The 18,718-nt window shown below is 46.0% G+C and overlaps 1 protein-coding gene across 1 annotated transcript in view; it reads left to right on the top strand.

Moving 5' to 3' along the window:
- Sec61alpha (SEC61 translocon subunit alpha) overlaps positions 1 to 18,718 on the top strand; it is a 30,148-nt gene that overhangs the window by 4,234 nt on the left and 7,196 nt on the right. The window contains exons 6-10 of the mRNA XM_084596065.1: positions 6,059 to 6,219; positions 10,703 to 10,843; positions 10,926 to 10,982; positions 12,711 to 12,902; positions 18,012 to 18,159. Coding sequence (XP_084452191.1) covers positions 6,059 to 6,219; positions 10,703 to 10,843; positions 10,926 to 10,982; positions 12,711 to 12,902; positions 18,012 to 18,159 — 699 coding nt within the window. The remainder of the gene's footprint in view (positions 1 to 6,058; positions 6,220 to 10,702; positions 10,844 to 10,925; positions 10,983 to 12,710; positions 12,903 to 18,011; positions 18,160 to 18,718) is intronic.

The raw sequence follows: 18,718 nt of genomic DNA, 5'->3' as shown, positions 1-18,718 counted from the left end.
TAGGGATGCCAGTCGCATTTGCTGCTTATTTGCAGTGCGATAAAAGTGGGACTTCTTCGCAAATGGCCCCGTTGTATTTTGAAGATGCTTCAGCGCATGGACTGTGGAGTAATACCTGTGCTGTGAAGGACCTTCAAAATGAGACGGCTCATCATTCTTGAAGTGTGGAGGAAGCACGTGGATATGAGAGGGAAATATACATAACTGTTAGAGCGGCATGACAAGCAAAGCAGTGTGCAGCTGGTCAATGCCTGGTGGCAGCGGCAGGATGATGTGAATTAGGAGAAGTGAAACTGAAACTGTGCTGCTGGGTTACCTATGCAGGATTTCTGATTGTCGTCATCTGAGGTGCGTAGGCATCACTGTTCCAAGCAATTCATGTTCAGGGAGGTCTATTTGGTTGCTCGCAGTCTTCTCGGATTGCTCCTCAATGTGAACCGCTGTCCGTGTAAATGAGCATATGATGCCACAAATTTTCATGGGTATCGTCCCGGACGGGCTGCTTGTTCAAACTATCCGTATTTCTAACTAAATACCGTATTTACTCGCATAATGATCGCACCCCTGAATTTTGAGGTCAAAATTCCATTTTTTTTTTTAATTCCCCGCGTAATGATCGCACCCCGAACATGGAGCCGCCTGGTGGTTGATCTGCAGTCATCCCGCAGCGAATGCATTCCGACGAGTTCCCAACCTAGTCTAGTAACGTTGGAGTTCCCATGATTCCATGCTTTGCGGCGTTCGCCATTTTGCAATTCGGCAGCGTCGTAGCGTGCTTTGTGTTTTTGTGCGAGTTTACGCCATTTCACCATGGGGCGGTATGCCAGTTACACCGCCGCGTTCAAGCTCAAGGCTGTCGACTATGCACTGGAGCATGGCAACCGCGCTGCTGGTAGGCATTTCGGCGTGGACGAAATGAGGATACGCTATTGGAAGAAGCAGCGCGAGAAGCTGATGGCTACGAACAAGACACGGCGGGCTTTCCGTGGACCCAAAACGGGCAAGTTCCCTCGTGTTGAGGAGGCGGTCCTAGAATACGTGAGGGACCTGCGCAAGGATGGTTGTGCAGTGTCATTAGAAATGATACAGACGCAGGCGCGCACAACTGCCAGGAAGCTGGGAATCGCCGCAAAGGATTTCCGCGCTAGCTCCGGTTGGACGACTCGCTTTATGCGACGGAATGGACTTTCCCTGAGGCGGCAGACGTCGTTGTGCCAGCGGCTCCCAGCCCCCGACGAGGTAGTGGCTAAGAGTTTTAAGGGGAGATGCTACTCGAAGACACTTTTTCTTTAATATTTGACTTAGAGCTATGAAACTCTGGTTAATAATTCAGTTTTTTATGCTGATTTCAAATCTGCAATTAGGTTTATTGTAAGTTGCATAGTTTTTGTTCTGTTCAGTGACAGTGTGTAAAATATACACTCTTTTGCCCCCCTTCTTTGTCATACTAAAATTCCATAAACACACATCGTTGATGGCTCATTTTGATCCATATAAACTGTAGAGTGCCAAAAACTAATAATAAAATACATATTAAGTATGCTAATGACATGAAAAATTTGAACCTGGCAAAGTCTACATTGTCAAGACACCACCATGTGGTAATTATTTTTTTTTTTGTAAATATTTGATCAGTATTTATTCTTGAAAGAGATAATGGCACTCCTCATACCTCAGAGAAAATGTGTGCAAAATTTCATTCAGATATGAGCATCAGAAGTACCAAAAACATGAAGGGCAAACACTGAAAATTGCCCAAAATTGCACTTTGAGAAAAATGCATTTGAAATTAAAATTGCATGTTTATTTAAAAAAGAGAGCTTCCATTCCCATCAAACTTTGGAACAAAAGAAGAAAATTGTCCATAAAGCAGCCACTGGCACTAGAAACTTCCTGCAGCATATGTCGCTCCCTCATGACCCTTGCGAGTGGACTCCGACATGCGCTTTTTTTCTTCAGTGTGCGGCGATTTGCATTCGCTTCCGCAGTCAGCTTCAAGGACATTTGTTTCTGCATTGTTATTTCTCTGGATGTGCCAAGCTATGATGCATTGGCTTGTGGAGTCCAATAATTGAGGAAAATCGCACTAGCTGCTCATATCCAATTTCTATAAAACAGGCCACCACAGCAGCTTTGACGTTGACGGCGAAGCTTACATCCGAGCTCCCGCTGTCAATCTCTGCTCGCATCCCTGCACGCCATAACTCGCCACAATCAGTATGTTGTGGAAAGCACACATTGCGGGCAGGCAGAGTTCTCACAGAGTAGTTCAAGAAACGAAGCGAGTCTGCGCTTTGCGGCCAGTTCCCGAATACTGGAAGTCCTGAACGCTGGCTTGGGCAAATCGCGCCGCCCACAAGAACGTTCACCGCTGCCAAGTCAGTAACTACAGACGACACCTCATCGCAGGCTATTTCCTCACCTTAGAAATGCCCAATCTTTTTTTCCGAGGCACTCACACAATCTAACGCCGCTTCAAATTCCTCGGAGGCATCTGAAACGCTGGAGGGATCGGCGTCGGTTCCACTAGGCCTAACTGCCACAGGTCGAGTTGTCACTGGACGAGCCTTCTCTTTCGATTTTCGCCAACGTCCTCTATATTTGTGAACAGAATAGTATTTCACTCCTCGGTGACTGCGCTGGTTCAATTGTGCTTCATCCATGACGAAGATAAAGTTGCTGAACGATCGTCACTCGGAGACGCACCTCGACGTAGCATGGAGCCAGCAAGTGGGCTTCGCCACATGCGCGCGCGCGGCGGCCAATGGCGAGGCTTGATTCGTACCACGTGATTTAAAAACCAGTCGCAGCGCTCGAAAAACGCGACGTAGGCATGCTTCTTTTTATTATTGCTTGCGTTTTAGACGCCGGGCAACTGTGGTGATTGGGAGAATGCGGCTTGGCTGATCTCCTCACGTGATCCGCAACGGCGATCAACTGCGCTATGCCGACCGCGGGATGCTCGAAGATAGCATACTTTCGGTCATTTAACTGCCACTGTGCGCTCTTTAAACGTAATTTCAGCCCATTTCCTGTTTAAACTCAGCTTTGATTTTTATTTTCATGAAAGTAGAGATACTAAACTTGACAAAACAAGTAAAAACAAAAAAATCAGTCATTTTCGAAAAAACCCGCGTTTTTCGACCCGCATCTCCCCTTAAGAAGACAGGCATATCTAACGCTTTGGATGGAACGGAAGATGACTTCCTGTGGGATTGTGAAGATGCTCCCAGTGACGACACTGCCGTTTCCGATGAGTCGTGCAGCAGTGAAAGCGAGGATGGCGAGGATTCAGACTTTGATTAGAGTACTGACGAAAAAAAATAAATGGGCATTGTGCACTCCATGTGATGCTTAATGTGCGTGTTTATTGCGAAGGTAAGCCTTACTCAGCTTTTATTTTTGGTTGTAATCGAGATATATGTTCTAAGACGTCTGACCTGCAACTTGTTTGCGTTTTCGGTGCTCAAAAATTTTTTGTAGAAAATTTACCCCGCGTAATGATCGCACCCCGAAATTTGCGTCAGTATTTTTAAAAAAAAAAGTGCGATCATTATGCGAGTAAATACGGTAGGTCAATTCGACGAGATTCTAACGTATTACATTTTCCGTACACGGGTGCCGAGTCTGTTACAAAATACATCCGAATACTTTGCATTCAATTCGTTATTCGAGTATTCGCAAACACCTAATATTAGGTGCTCAAGCGTGTTGGGATTGAAGATAATGAGAAAGCTCATGCATGGGCTGTGCAAGCCCGATTGGATAGGGATTGTTAATAAATGGGCATGGGCAGGACATGTAGTGCGAAAAGAGGATAATCGATGGTCGCTTAGGGTAACAAACTGGATTCCAAGGGAAGGAAAGCGTAGCAGGGGGCGGCAGAAAGTTAGGCGGGCAGATGAGGTTAAGAAGTTTGCAGGGGTCAAGTGGATGCAGCTAGCACAGAACCGGGTTAATTGGAGAAATATGGGAGGGGCGTTTGCCCTGCAGTGGGTATAGTCAGGCTGATGATGATGATGATTAAACAGCTTGGCTCGCTGGCTGTGCCTCGGTGTTAATACAGACGAACCCGGATATATCGAATTTCGATTATATCGAACTCGCAGAATATCCCCTTGAAAATCCCATGTAAAAGTATAGGAAATCCGCTTCATATATCGAACTCAATTTCACCGGTCGTTCAATATATCGAACTCCGCACCACGCACTGGAAAGTGTGCCTTTCCCAAACACGATCCCATCACCCTTGGCCGTTTGCCTCGTGACGTTTTCAAGCCGCGCTCGGAAGTAATGAGAGGGGACAGTTCGGCTAGGGCAGCGTCGCGCCCATTCCCTTAAGGCGCGCGCATTTGCGGTTATCGTTTCCCGCGCGCCAGCACGTGACGTTTGCAAGCCATGTGCGTGAATGAACCAGAGAGAACCGGTGGGAACGAGTGGAGAAAAACGCGACAGAGCGAAGCGCAAGGGTGTGCCCATTCTTTTGCCGAGCTATCTCTCTCCTTCCTCTTTCCCGGCCTTCGTTCTCAGTAGCACGCTCTACGCATGCGCCAAACCAGCTCAGCCCGTTTTTAGACAGAACGTCGGACGCTTTCCCCAGCGTGTGTTGCGAACCCTCTGCGCAGCGGCTGACGTGGCTATGGCGCCTGCGGAAGTTAACAAGTGGCAGATTTTTTTTTTCCGAGAGTTGTCTATTTTTATCGTTGTGCTGTACGCGCGGCGTAGCGTAAGATATGGCGTTACGAAGCGGCTTTTTTTTTTTTTTGCACGAGTCGTTTATTCTTGTGTGTATGAATTAATGAAAGCACGCGGTCAGCTGCGATCATGACACCGGCTTTTAGCATTTTTCGCTTCAAACAGCATTTGCAGCTACTGTATCACGCTTTCCAATATTTTGGGGCAGTGGATTACGCCTGCCCCAAGCGCTGCGTGATAAATCGAACCAGGCTTGTGCAATCAAGCCATCACGGGCAGTCTACCAAGTTCACTCCCTGCCGCCGCAGGAGCTGTAAAAAGATAAACACGTTGCGACGTTATCTTGGCACGCTGCCAAGAAATGAGCTGTGGATGAGACGATCAAAACGGAGTGCGACATGCCAGCCGCGGCGACACACAGAAACCTTGTTTTGAGCTGCCGCGGTGGCTCGAACGGCAGCAGAGGGACGCAGTTCCAACAAGTTAGAAAATCTTTGCTCTGTCGCTGCCGCTCGTCGCTGAGATCGCTTAATCGCTTGCATGTAAGCGAGCTGGCCTTAACGCTTTAACGGAGTGCAAAAGTGAAGGGTGGGTTCATTATGCGAGTGCGTTGATTACGCGATAAATGCGGTATCGTTTTTTTTTTTCCGCATTGTAAGTGCTGTCCCAAGCCGATTTCTGTATATCGAATTATCGCTATTGTTACGAAGGGGGTAAGACGTCGGAGCGCTGAACAACAAGACGATAGGGTAGGGAGCTCAGCTGGTCAACGGCAGCGCATCCGGCACGAGAGTCTTTTTCCAACGTCTTTCTCCTTCACTTGTGTTCTAAACTTCATCTTCTTCTTTACTGTTACAATATATCGAACTATTTCGCGATCCCCTTCGAGTTCGATATATCCGGGTTCGACTGTAACAGGAAATTGAGAGATAAAGGGCAGGCCATGTGGAAAGAGGAGATAAAGAACAAATTGCATTCTGTAAAGCCTTTCTTGGGAGAAGTCATGTAGACACGAGGAACTTCTCGCAGTAGTTGTATGTTGCTTTTGTGTAGGACACGCACACCTCACACAACTTGCACCTTGTGCTGCTTTTGGGTAAACAGGCATTTGATTTTTTGCACGTATTGAAGTTTATCAAAGGAACGAGTTTTTTAAAATAAACTGCCCTGTGTTTGGTCATTTTTGCGGCCATAAAGCTCTGTATAAATGGCACGCCACGGCAGTCTCATTTTAGACCTCTGTGGGAGCAGTGAAAACATTTGTGTTCCGTTGGGATAGCCCATGTTACGATGGTCACAGGACAGCTGCTTGCCATTCAGAGCCAGCAACAATGAGGTGTATGAAATGACTGCTCTTGTGCAGGCACGGAGTTTGAAGGGGCCATCATTGCCCTCTTCCACCTGCTGGCCACTCGCTCGGACAAAGTGCGGGCCCTGCGGGAAGCCTTCTACCGGGCCAACCTGCCAAACCTCATGAACCTGCTGGCCACAGTGCTCGTCTTTGCCATAGTCATATACTTCCAGGTGAGGATGACATTGGTGATCTCAAAGGGCATTGTATCATCAAAACACATTCACAGGGGTGGAAGTAGGCTCGAGCATTTTGGAGCAGCTCAGGGAGCAGTTATAATGCCATTCTGGGGCAGCTTTGAAGCATTCATATTTTATTTTAGAGCATGTTTCTAGGCTCAAACACTATTAATAATTGCTGTTTTATACTCCTGACATACAAAATCTCCAATTTGATTCCTTTTTATGCAATTTTCAATGCTTTTCCGACTATGCACTCATCTCTGAAAGGCAAGAGAAACAGCCAAAACAGGTAAAGATGTTTAAAATAATGCAGACTGATCTAAGCAGCAATTCGAAACAGACTATCAGCAAACGAAATGCTTGCTTGTACGCTTCATAGCTGAACACCATATTTCACCTAAAGCTTTTACCTATTTTAACTTGATACATTCAAACGTGGAGTCTACCACTTAAATGCACTCAAGCAGTCGCACTAGATTGGAGTTTACATCAGTGAGCAGCATATTTCTGCTCTCTATCTTGTGTATATCCTTTCTGATCCTTCACCTCTGCTGATTAATTCCCAAAGCGCTGACTAGTAATGCCATCAGGAAGGATAGATGGCACTCAAGGGTAGCCTTTTCATCCTTCAGCTTCTTTACTTCACTGCCTCCTACCAGTAGCTCCTCATGTTCTTGCTTGAGCGATGCTGAAGCCTCAGTTTTAACATCTTGGCAGTCCTGTATGGCTTTCCAATACTCTTCAGAAGGTTTCTAATGATTGGCACTTTTCATGCACCACCCCATAATGCTTCAAGCATGCTTTTGTCTGACGTGGGCCTGACACGCTTGTCATTGACGAAGAGGCTTGATGGTGAAGCACCTGCTTGTTTTGACAGCAAAAGCATTAGAACAACTCATGTAGCTTGTGCACCCAGACAAGTTTCCTAATGGCTCGCGACAGTTCGCACTGTCTGCCTTGCTTGCTGATCTCACTTCTCTGTCAGATTCAAAAGGCTGGGAGGATGTGCTATGTGCAGTGCATTTTTTTGCAGTTAATTCCCTCCAATCGCTTGTAGCTCACATTAGATTTACTTGCGAAGAAATGTTTATTATTCTCCGTGCTCCCCTAGTTTTAGAAAATTTTATTTGTGGCTCAGTGCAAGATGCATTGTACCTCTACCACCAGTGCGCTGCCATCGTTCTCCTGTTAACCTATTTTTGATAGTAAAACATTGTGGCAACCCATTGGAGTAGTTTTGGAACATGAAAAGCAGTTTGGAGCAAAATGGAGCACCACATCCACCCCTGCATTCACGCAGATCTGAGAGAATTCTCCCGCCATGGTAGTGTAGTGATTAGGGCGCTTGACTTCTGTGCCCAAGGATCAGGGATTGAATCCCAGCCATGGTGGCCACTTTTTGGTGGAGGCAAAATGCAAGGCAGCCATCTGCTGTGCGATGTCAGCGCACATTAAAGAACTCCAGCTGGTCGAAATTTTCGGAGTTCTCCACTATGGCATCTGATAGCCTGAGTTGCTTTGGGACATTAAGCCCCACAAGCCAAACCAGATCTGAGGAAATTTATTTGCGACCACAGCTCACTACAGTAAAAGCTCGTTAATTCGACTCCCGTTAATTTGGAAAATCGGCTAATTCGACCTTAGTGCCTGGTCCCCGCAATTATGTATAGGAGTCTATGCGACGAAACTCTCGTTAATTCGGACGGATTTGACCGCACACCGGGTAATTCGGACAACTTCGGGCAGCTACCGAGGCTCGAAAACGAAAATAAGACGAACGCAGCGCAATAGCGATACCCAAAAGCAGCATCGCCATGGACATCAATTAAGGGGGGACACTGGTCTTAAAGCCATTTTCTTTAATTTTTGAACTAAAGTGATGAAACTTGGCACACGTGTGCAGTTCCTGGTGCTGATTCCAAAAATATAATTAGTTTTTCTCTGAACCAATTAGGCGTTGAGATAATTAAGAACAATGGTGCACTTGCTGTGAAAACAATAGGAAAAAAACCACTTCACAAAAACTTCTTATTAGCATATAGCTATATACTAGAATGAATAAGGAACACAATGTTGCAAGCAGATTTTTGATTTAATGATTATTTTTCATTTTATTGCACATTGAAGTTTAGTAGTCGTAACATGGAAACACAGTGGTCACAAAAAGTGCCATTTTAAAAAATTTTAAAGCAATAATTAAGAAATTTTCTTGCAACATTGTGTGCTCCACATATTTGGCTTAATGCTGAAACAAAAATCATTGCTGTATCTGCAATGGGTGTTGAGATATCGCATTCACCAACTTGACAGGAGACCAAAATTCACATCTTGAGAAAATGAGAAAAACAAACGGAAGTCATTTTTAATCACTAAAAGTAAAAAATATGTACATGTCAACTACCAGACATTGTTAATATGCCCCAGGGGCATAGTCATTTTGAGCACTACCACCTTTGTGGCGCTTTTTCAGAGCACGCTGCAAATTTTCTGCCGATGCACGCTTGCTTGTAGATGCAACGGACCGAAGCTTGTCCTTTTCTACCATACGCCGCACACTTCTCTGGCCAGGATTCAAACACAGCTCGTTCAAAATTCCTACCGAGGTCCTTTGGTACCCTATATTAAACTTCAAGACTGCTTCTGCAACTGCGGCCTCAACACTGAAGAGGGATGCGTGCCTTTCTTTTGGTGCCAGTGCCCATATGAGAGAGTGCAGGCTCTCATTATTATTTTGGGTTTTTCCCCTTGCACATCGCTCAAGGAGCTTCTTGTCAGAGAGGCGCTCATAAATTGGTCGCAATGCCTTGCATACATGACAACGTTCAGTTCATCGTACAGCTTCCGGACTGACTCCGCGCATTCAACGGTCACTTTCTCGGCTGCACGCGTCGCGGCAGGCGTCAGCTTTTCTTTTACGTAGCTCTGCCACGTTTTCGTGTGCAGTCCACGATGGGAAATATTCATCGCGGCAAAGATGTCGTTGAATGCAGTCCGCCGGTTGCCGGTACTTTGCATCGCGCGCGCAGCCAGAATGTTCACAGCGAAAGGATTTACACTTTGCTTTCCGTCCACACGCGGCGATCTCCACGCCGATGCCTTGTCACCGCAGTTGACACATGTCAAGAAAAGCTTGACAGCGAGGCCGTATTCGCGATCACCTCGGCCGATTTTAACACTCCCTCCACACGTTTTACACTTTGCACCGTCAAGAAGGCTGTTGATCGACTCGATGCAAATCACGGCGAAGCTCGTCTCATCAAGCGGGCAGATCGCGGCATCGCTGGCGGCAAAGTCTGTCTTACGTTTCGTTGCTGGCGTTGAATCCAACTCCCGCAGTTTGGCGTCGGCTTTTCTCTTTTCACTTGCCAGATCGGAAGGCGTCAGAAGCGTTGTATCGTGACGAACGGGGCTGACGACGTCTGAAGTGTGCTCGCTTGACGGGCCCGCTAGGCCTAGCTGATCCGTAGGTTCGTCGACACGGTCACTGGACGCAGGAATCTGCTCGTTTTCGGCGTCTCGCAACACCAAATCACCTTTCTTAGAATTGCCGATCGACGACTTTTTCCTTTTTTTGCCGTATTTATGACGCATCGCAAACTTTCTCGTTGGCGTAGACATCGCTGCGAGATCTCCGAGGCGTTCGAGGCTGACAGCGCTAGGCAAGATGGCGTCTAAGGGCACGGCTCCGACTGCCCTGACGCGCGCAGCAGACGACGCGAGACGCGAATGGCCAATCACAGGGTCCCTTTTTGTCACATGCACCGAAGCAACGAATAGGAACGTGTGCTGTGGCTTTTTTTCTTTTCTTTGTTTGTATCGAACCAATGAGCGAAACGACGCGCAGGAGCGCGAAATTTGAAGGCGAAAAGCCACTCTTTCGAAAGAGACCAAGATCGCCGCGAGCGCGGCCGTGGAACGGAAGCTATACTTTTTTGAAAATGCGCTATTTTAGTGAAAACATCAGCTTGAAATGAGCCAGCCGACTTGTTATAAATTGATATTACGCCTCAAATATTGACACGAGAGGTGAGAAACTTGGTGGAATCAGAGAATAATAGTTGTAGATTCTAATACTTCAGTTTTCTAAAAATTTATTTTTGGGCGATTTTTCCGCCTTCAAGACCCGGCCTTCAAGACTCGATAATTCGGACATTCGGTTAATTTGGACATATCTTACGGTCCCTAGAAGTCCGAATTAACGAGCTTTTACTGTACTTGCGGTGAGCACAGCACGAGTGGCCTCTGCGAACTGCTCCCTGTGCGGGCAGCATGTAGGTTGCGGTCACAGCTCATACATTCCTGTCATTCATAGCAACAGTGCAGGGGAATGTTCAGGACAATTTTTATCGTCAAGATCGTGCTGTATATTTCTTGGCATCGGAAGCATGGCACAGTTTGGATGACATGCTTTTCCTCTGATTGTATCCTGCTTTTCCCATCCAGAATTAATTGGGACTTTTTCTCCTCTCTGCAGGGCTTCCGTGTGGATCTTCCAATAAAGTCTGCCCGCTACCGTGGACAGTACAGTTCGTACCCCATCAAACTTTTCTACACGTCCAACATCCCCATCATCCTGCAGTCTGCACTCGTGTCCAACCTTTACGTCATTTCTCAGGTAAGCCAGAATTTCTTAGCTTAATTATGTGTTCTTCAGAGTTCCTCACCTGGACTTATGTTGCTTTGTCCACACTTCCCAGATGCTTGCTGTCAAGTTCAGCGGAAACGTCTTCGTCAACCTTCTGGGAGTCTGGGCGGTATGTTGACTCTTTTCTCTTGACAGTCAACCACATCACACAAGCAAATTTAGTGGCACTGGAAAAAGTGTCAATTATTTATTCCCTCATGGTCAGAGGCATTAGAGAGGAGAGTGGTTCCAAAAACATCAGTTCAGTTCAGTCGTTCAGTCATGTCCGACTCTTCGTGACCCTATGGACCATGTCACGCCACGCATTCCGGTCTCTCACTATCTTCCTAACATCACATAACTTCATCTGCAGTGCCTCGAGGGTGCCATCTAACCATCGCGTTTGTTGCCTACCCCTTCTCCGGCGACCCTCAACCTTTCCCAACATCAAATCTTTCTCCAGCGACTCCTCTCTTCTCATCAGATGACCAAAGTAGCTGAGCTTTAACTTTAGAATTTGACCCTCCAATGAACAGTCAGGGTTTATGGTCGACAATATCGACTGATTTGATCTTCTGGCAGTCCAAGGAACTCTCAAGAGTCTTCGCCAGCACCGCAATTCAAATGCGTCAATTCTTCGGCGGTCAGCCTTTTTCACAGTCCAACTCTCGCATCCATACATCACAACTGGAAAGACCATAGCACGAGTTATAAAATGCAGCAAAATAATTGGTGTTACTAAACAGAACATGGCTTCTAGTCACATTATACTGTCTAATTAACTCATAAATTGCTTATTAATAATGCATAAACCAAGGCATGCAGTGAAACAAATACAGCATAGTGAATGGCAGTACGAAGAACTTTCTGAGCTTCGAAAATTTCATTTCAACTTTGAATTAACAACTACCGTATTTACCCAATTCCAATGTGCACCTTTTTTTCGGCGAAAATAGGTACTAAAATCGCATGCGCATTAGATTCAACTACAAATTGAAACTGGCCTATAGCTGCCCATCGCCATAATGCGGGTTCAGCAGCTCATGTGCGATTGGCAACCATAGCGGCACGTTTGCTCATTGTTTTTGGCATCGCGGGAGCCATTTGCACTCGATTCAGTGTTGTCGTGCAATCCATAGGCTCTCTTGTACGAGAATGAATACCGCAGCGGCAACGAAGCGCGTCGTGTCCGAGGTGAGAACAGTTTTAAGTGTAAGGTTATCCTACGTGCTGAAGAGAGCGGCAATAGGGAAACAGCCTGTCATTTTGGCGTACCTGAGACTTGTGTCCGTGACTAGCGAAGACTGAAAAAGTCAATCTTTGAGAGCCGGACATCAAGCAAAGGCAGCCATGTTCCAAGAGTGGGAAGGTTTCCCAATCTTGAAGGTGAGCTCATGGCAGATCAGGCCGATTGCTCACAGCAGTTGGCCATGTGCGTGTTAGACTCAAGGCTTCCACTTTTCTCTTTCGGTCATGTAAATTGGCTGTGCATTAGAATGGGGGCGCGTTAGACTTTGGTAAATACAGTAGTAAAGCTAATGTATGGTGCCATGCAGTTACTTTTTTCATTACTGAACAGCTCTTACGAGGCCTTTGAATGAAAACTTTCTCCATAAATCTACTGACTTCATGAAGTATTGCAAGTCAAGATTGGCATGAAGCACGTTTTTCACCCTGCTTTCAGTGCAGTCTCAAACCTCGATAGGATGAATGCGGGTATTGCATGTTTTGGCTCCATCAAACTTTTCCCAGGTATATTTCTTGCCCTCCACCCTTGTGTGTACCAATTTTGCAGTGCAATGGAGGTGTCGGCGTCTGTGTTCAGGTGCTCATTAGTGTGCACTGACCTTGGCCGCAGGATGTGGGTGGTGCTGGTCCTGCCCGGGCATATCCCATTGGGGGCCTCTGTTACTACCTGTCGCCACCAGAGAACCTGGCCCACATTTTGGAAGACCCCGTCCATGCGGTGCTCTACATTGTGTTTATGCTGGGCTCCTGCGCTTTCTTCTCCAAGACGTGGATCGAAGTGTCTGGCTCCAGTGCCAAAGATGCAAGTGCCCTTTTTCCATTCATAACTCTGGTGCACCAAGTTTGACATTGCACTCTCAACTCGAACGTGGTGGATTTGTATTGTACAGCGTGGCAATAGTCACTGCAGTCTAGTGCCTGCTTCTGCTGCAGCAGCTGCTGAGCTATTTCTTACAAATGCAGAATTGGTTTCTGAAACATGTTCAGAAATGTGGATGACGGTCACATATTTTAAGGGGGGACACGGGTCTTTCGGACCAAAAAATCGCGAAAAAATCACTTTTTAGAAAATGTGATTTGCGAAATCAGTAGCTCTTTATCTACCTATCTGCTAAGTTTTTCGTCTCTAGGGTCGGTATTTTAGTCACAATGGCAATTTATATAATCAATGTCGCCCAAATTTGGGCCGAATATGACCCCCGAAACAACCATTTTCCGCGAGGCATAGCTCCCATTTTGTGCGCGGCACCGTAGCCATCTTGGTCTCATTCGAAAGAGCCACCTTTCGTCTTCAAATTGCCGCCTCTGCTGTTTACATTCACCCATTGGTCGCATAAAAAATGGCAAAAAAGAAAACGTGGCATTTGCAATCTCATTGGCTTTCGGGGTGCACATGACGATAAGGCGTCACCGCATTGGTGGAGCTGGCTGACAGCGTCTGCTCGGCGCGCCCGAGCCGCGGGGAGACGGCGGAGACGTGACGCCGGCCGCTCTTGGTTCCGAACCGCGAGGTGCGTTCACGGCAAGGATTCGTGAACAAAAGTGAAAAAAAAAATAGTTGATTAATCATCTCAAGTGATGCCCTGCCCCGGCTGTGTACACTCAGGCCGACGAAAGTCGTGCGCCGAACGATTGTATGTACGAGCCTGAAGTAGGCCTAGCGCGTTCCCCAGCACGGGAGACTGCTACTGCCAGCGGTCGCACCCGCCGCGACGGTGATATCGCAGGCCGCAGATGAGCAGAAAGATAAGCTCAAAACAGAAAAGGCTTGAACTCGCGCCAGCTCCAGCAACGAAGCTGTAGACGGATTGTTTTCGTGACGATGACGGCAGCACGGCGGACAGTCCGCTTGGCGAGGCGGAGTTCACGATCGTCAGATAACAGTTTGCAGAGATTGATGAAGCGTAAAACATACGGCGGCGATATTGGCATTTAAAAACGTGACGGCGATTTCTTATCCCCGTTCAAACTTATTCTCCAATGCGTAATTCTCCAAATGCCGCGCGTTTGCACCGATCGGACCTCGTTCATAGTCCTTAGTGAATGCACTTGCTTCCAGTGCAATGCAGAGCACTGAGAAGCAGCAAACAGCTCTAAGTTACATTTCTTTAATAAACGTTCCTCACCGCGGTCTTGATGCGAGGACGTAGCAAAACGACGGCCGTAAAAAAATAAATAAAAGGTCGCTGCCTGCATGTGACTCGCGCAGTCGAAAAAGTGACAATTGAATATGCTGCAACTACAAATTAAAATGAAAGAGACGACACTTCGACGTTGGAAAGCAAAGAGACTACATTCCTGGAGGTTTCTAGCCATTTTAAATTGTAAATGTGTGCATTGCACGAGTGAATGTCTGTCAAATAATCCCGTTTCTTTTTTGCTCTTTTCTCAAAACATGCATTGTCGACCACTTGCAGTTTTGCGTCCTTAATATCTCGGCACCTACTGCAGATAGAGTAATAATTTCTTTTTCAACATAAAGCCAAATATATGAAGCATACAATGTTGCAAGTAGATTTTTTAATTTCTTGTTCAAAATTTTCAAAATGGCTTTTTTTTTTTTGTGGCCAGTATATGCTATATTTTGACCTTTGAACTTTGTTATGCAATAAAACAATAAATAATTGCTCAATCAAACTGCTTGCAACATTGTGTTTCTCATTCTTTCTAGTGTCCAGCAATGTGTTCATATGATGTTTTTCTTCACTGGTCATTTTGTAATCGTTCTTGTAAGATTAGACTAATTGGTATAATTATTTCATGAAATAATTGGATCACAGAAGAAATAATTGCAGTTTTGGAATCTGCACAAAAAACTACACAAACCCACCAAGTTGCATCAATTTTGATTGGTAAATAAGGAAAATAGTTTTAAGACCAGTGTCCCCCCTTAAGGGGAGACACTGGTCTTAAAATGAAAATTTTTATTTTTAGAGATATAATAACGAAATTGGGTGTGTATATGTATTTATTCCTCCTGTTTACAAAAATGTAATTAGTTTTACTCTATCTCAATTAGTTCTAATTTTATTGGGAAATAACCAAAGCCTAATTTGGTAATTTCTTACGGGTCGTTAGGACAGTTTCCCTCAATATTTTTTCGTTCCGATTAAAATGTAGTTGTAGCCAAAGACCTGCCATGTGGAGCTATGCTATTTATATTATCATTGATGTACATCACAGTATAAAAATATTCAATTATGTAGATGCCCCACAATTCGAAAATATAATTAGCTGACATTATTGTTCAATAAATTTGATATGTTCAACTTAGCAATATAAAAATAGCATAGCTCCACAGTTCAAACCTTTCTGAATTCAACGGTATAAGATTTATTAAAATTGCACCACAAAAACCCAATGAAAAGTTCCGTAAGGCTAGTCATGTCACCAAAAAACATGAAGCTGAGAAAAACTCGTTTGAAGTTTTGACACTGAGTGCAGAAAATATTGGGAAGAATCTTCGACAACGGATGTTACTCAGATGTTCCCTATCAGTTTCCCTACAAAACAAAACAAAAAGTGTCTTATTCCATCCAAGGAAACATTTAAAAAAAAAAATGTCGAATGTGTAAGTGTGATGAAATTATAGAGGTTACTTTCGAGAAGTTAGGGGTTGACTTTTTTTTTTTGTTGTTTTTTTGTTTTGTTTTTTTTTTTTTTGAGGTGAAAGTGAGGACCGGAGCCAAGGAGACGAGAGCTCCACCGGGCAAACAGTTGGGGAAGAGAACTGCTTCGCTTATTCTTGGGGAAGAGAACTGCTTCTGTTCGAAATCGCAGTTTTCGCAGACAAGCAGAAGCTTTACAGCAAGGCCGTACTTCTTATCTGTTGCCTTGCTCAAACGCAGACTTCCTGCGCCGCAGGTTCCGCACTTCGCTTGCGCGAAAAAATTGTTCAAAACCTTCAAGTCCACAATCACGAACTGGGTACCGGCATCAGCTGTCTGGTAATCCGCACTGACGCCAAGAAGGTCAAACTTGCGCTGGGTTGCTGACTTTTCCGACAGAACGGACTTTGCTTGCGCCGATCGCTCAACACGCTGCGCCTGCTCGGTCGACGAATAGTACACAGCATCAACACGAAGTGTACCACGATCCGAGATACGATTCGTGCTGCAACTTGGTCCCGCGGTGTCGTCATCGGGCAGCGTGCTTGATGTACCCGGCGGATCCAACGAGTCCGGCACTGCAGGCCCCGGCGACGCACTGGTGGCCGCTGCCTGCTGTTTTTTGTTCCACGGACGTTTCTTCCGGCTTCCAAAAGCTCGTTGCGTGCTCGGTTTCAATCGACTGTCTCCCGGCATCTCGATCGCAAAGAGAAACTCCCGGCACAAGGCGGAAACACGGCGTGTAGAGAAACACGAGCGCAAAAACAGACGCGCACGAAGCGACAGCCACAGCGGCGAACGCAAGAGAAAGAAAAAAAAATGACGTAGACGGTCACACCAGCCAATGGGAGGCGCAGAACGGCGCGCGCGCTTCGCGCGCCGCGTGCGAGCCAATCAGCGACCCGAAAACGGCCTTCGGGAAACCGGCCCGAACCGCCGCTCGGCTTGAGCGACGCCATTTTGAGATAGCTCAAATTGCGCACAAAGAAACCAGCTTCAAAACAAGCCCAAGATGGCGGCGATCGGCCGGCTGCAACGCCGGCGGCGCGCGCGGGAAGTTCGAACAAAGTCTCTCTTTTCGGGGCCATTTCGTCGCTGCCGTGGTGTTTTGAAAGCCGATTTTATCGCATTTCCCGACCGAATTCAGCGTTAATAATTTTACTGTAGATGCTCGAAAGGATAAACCTTCCGAAAATGAGTTTTTCCCAAAATCGACTTTTTGACCATTTTCGACCGTTTTAAGACCCGCGTCTCCCCTTAAGAGGAGAAACTTGCTCCTGCGAACTGAAAAAGTAGCAGGCGCTGCCTGCTTCCTTTCACTCCTGCCAGATGCCACACTCGTTGCGTTCCCACAGATGTCGCGTGCACATCTTGCCTATTCTGCTTGCATGGCAATGTAGTTTTGCATTTTCATACTGTGCGGTAAAATGCAAATTCAAAATATGGGAACAGACTGCTTTCAAATTCTAGCCGCAGATGGACCTTTTCGCACTGGATGCCTTCCAGGTTTGGTTGGGATGCACAGCGAATTGCCTTTTGAAGTCACTACAGTTATAGGAAATTCGAAAAGTGAATGAAATATTTTTGGCTTGTACACTTACCTTCAGTGATGTAAGGACTACGAGAGACATGCCTTCAAAATGTTTTGCGGAAGATGAGGTCATGTAATTCAAATTTTGAAGTAAAAGCTAAGCAGATGTTTTTTCTTCTGGCGAGAGCATTGAATATGTGGTAACACGTGCGCTGCAGCCTGCTGTTTTGTGAGTCCTCTTCAGGTGGATAATTAGTTTAATCGTTCCAGTGTTACAGGCTGTGCCCAAAATCCACTGTGAGCACCAAGTAGTAGTTGCGCGAGCACAAACACTGCATTTTCTATCTTTTTTATTCCTTTATGGAGTTCTTTCATTTGCCGCTTTTTTAGATGCAGCAAGCGTCAAACTGTAGCCTCTGTGTACAAAATAGCAGGAATTAATAGCCTTATACAAAGCTATCAGTTTATTCACCTTTTGTCTCACGTGGGTGCAACACAAGTAGACCAGGGTATTCATTGAATTCAGGGCAGATATTCCGGTTCAAGTTGTCATCCTACTCCACTGTCTGTGGTTAAGCATTTCACAAGCCAATTCATCGACCATGTGCACCCCATGTTCAGAGCACTGCAGGCAGGTCTTAAGTGTGGTTGTGAGAGTGCCCATGTAACATTCATTAAGTTCAGTAGTGAACATTGGTGGTAACTTTGATACAAGCAGTAGTAATCCGATATCCACATTCAACTGCCAACAGAGGCTTGCTTTTGGTTGCAGGTTGCCAAGCAGCTGAAGGAGCAGCAGATGGTAATGCGTGGCCACAGAGAAAAATCTATGATCCATGAACTCAACAGGTACATCCCTACAGCTGCTGCCTTTGGAGGCCTCTGCATTGGAGCCTTGTCTGTGCTGGCAGACTTTCTGGGTATGTAACCACGCCTTTAGTATCTTGAGTTGGTACAATGGAACGCTTTCACTGGAGCTGCTCCCAGCGCATGGCAGTGGCAGATAGCCCTAGGGCTAATCAGCTGTGGTCCGCCATACCAAAATTGCAATCATGGCCCAATTTTCATTGTAGTGATAGTTTGTGGTAGCAGCGCATTCGTGACCCCCAGTTTTCCATTGTCACTGTCCTGGACCAGAGCCCAACGATACCCAATCTGGACATTGTTAGTGGTATGCTGCAAAAGTGACCGAAGAAAAATACACTGTTGAAAGCTGTTGCCTCGTTTGCCTCTCGGGCTTAATGATGCCTAGCAGCCCATTCATGAATGGTGGGCAGCACAAGCACTTTAGAACACTGATCGCTGGTTCGGCTAGCCTTCACCTGGCGGGCGACTGCGTATAACAAGTCAGGTATCTCGAGTTATGTGATAGGCAGGGTGATATTTTTGCCTTATTCCATACTTGGTGTTGAGAAACCAATGGCATGCATTTTGGCAATTTTTACACTGCAGAATTTATTGAAAACACTTGGAAAAGAG

The sequence above is a fragment of the Amblyomma maculatum genome, chromosome 1, assembly GCF_055883805.1.
Source record: "Amblyomma maculatum isolate TAMU_Amacu chromosome 1, ASM5588380v1, whole genome shotgun sequence".
Taxonomy (NCBI): domain Eukaryota; kingdom Metazoa; phylum Arthropoda; class Arachnida; order Ixodida; family Ixodidae; genus Amblyomma; species Amblyomma maculatum.
Note: the sequence above shows the minus strand (reverse complement) of the source record. Positions and strands in the feature narration are given on the sequence as shown.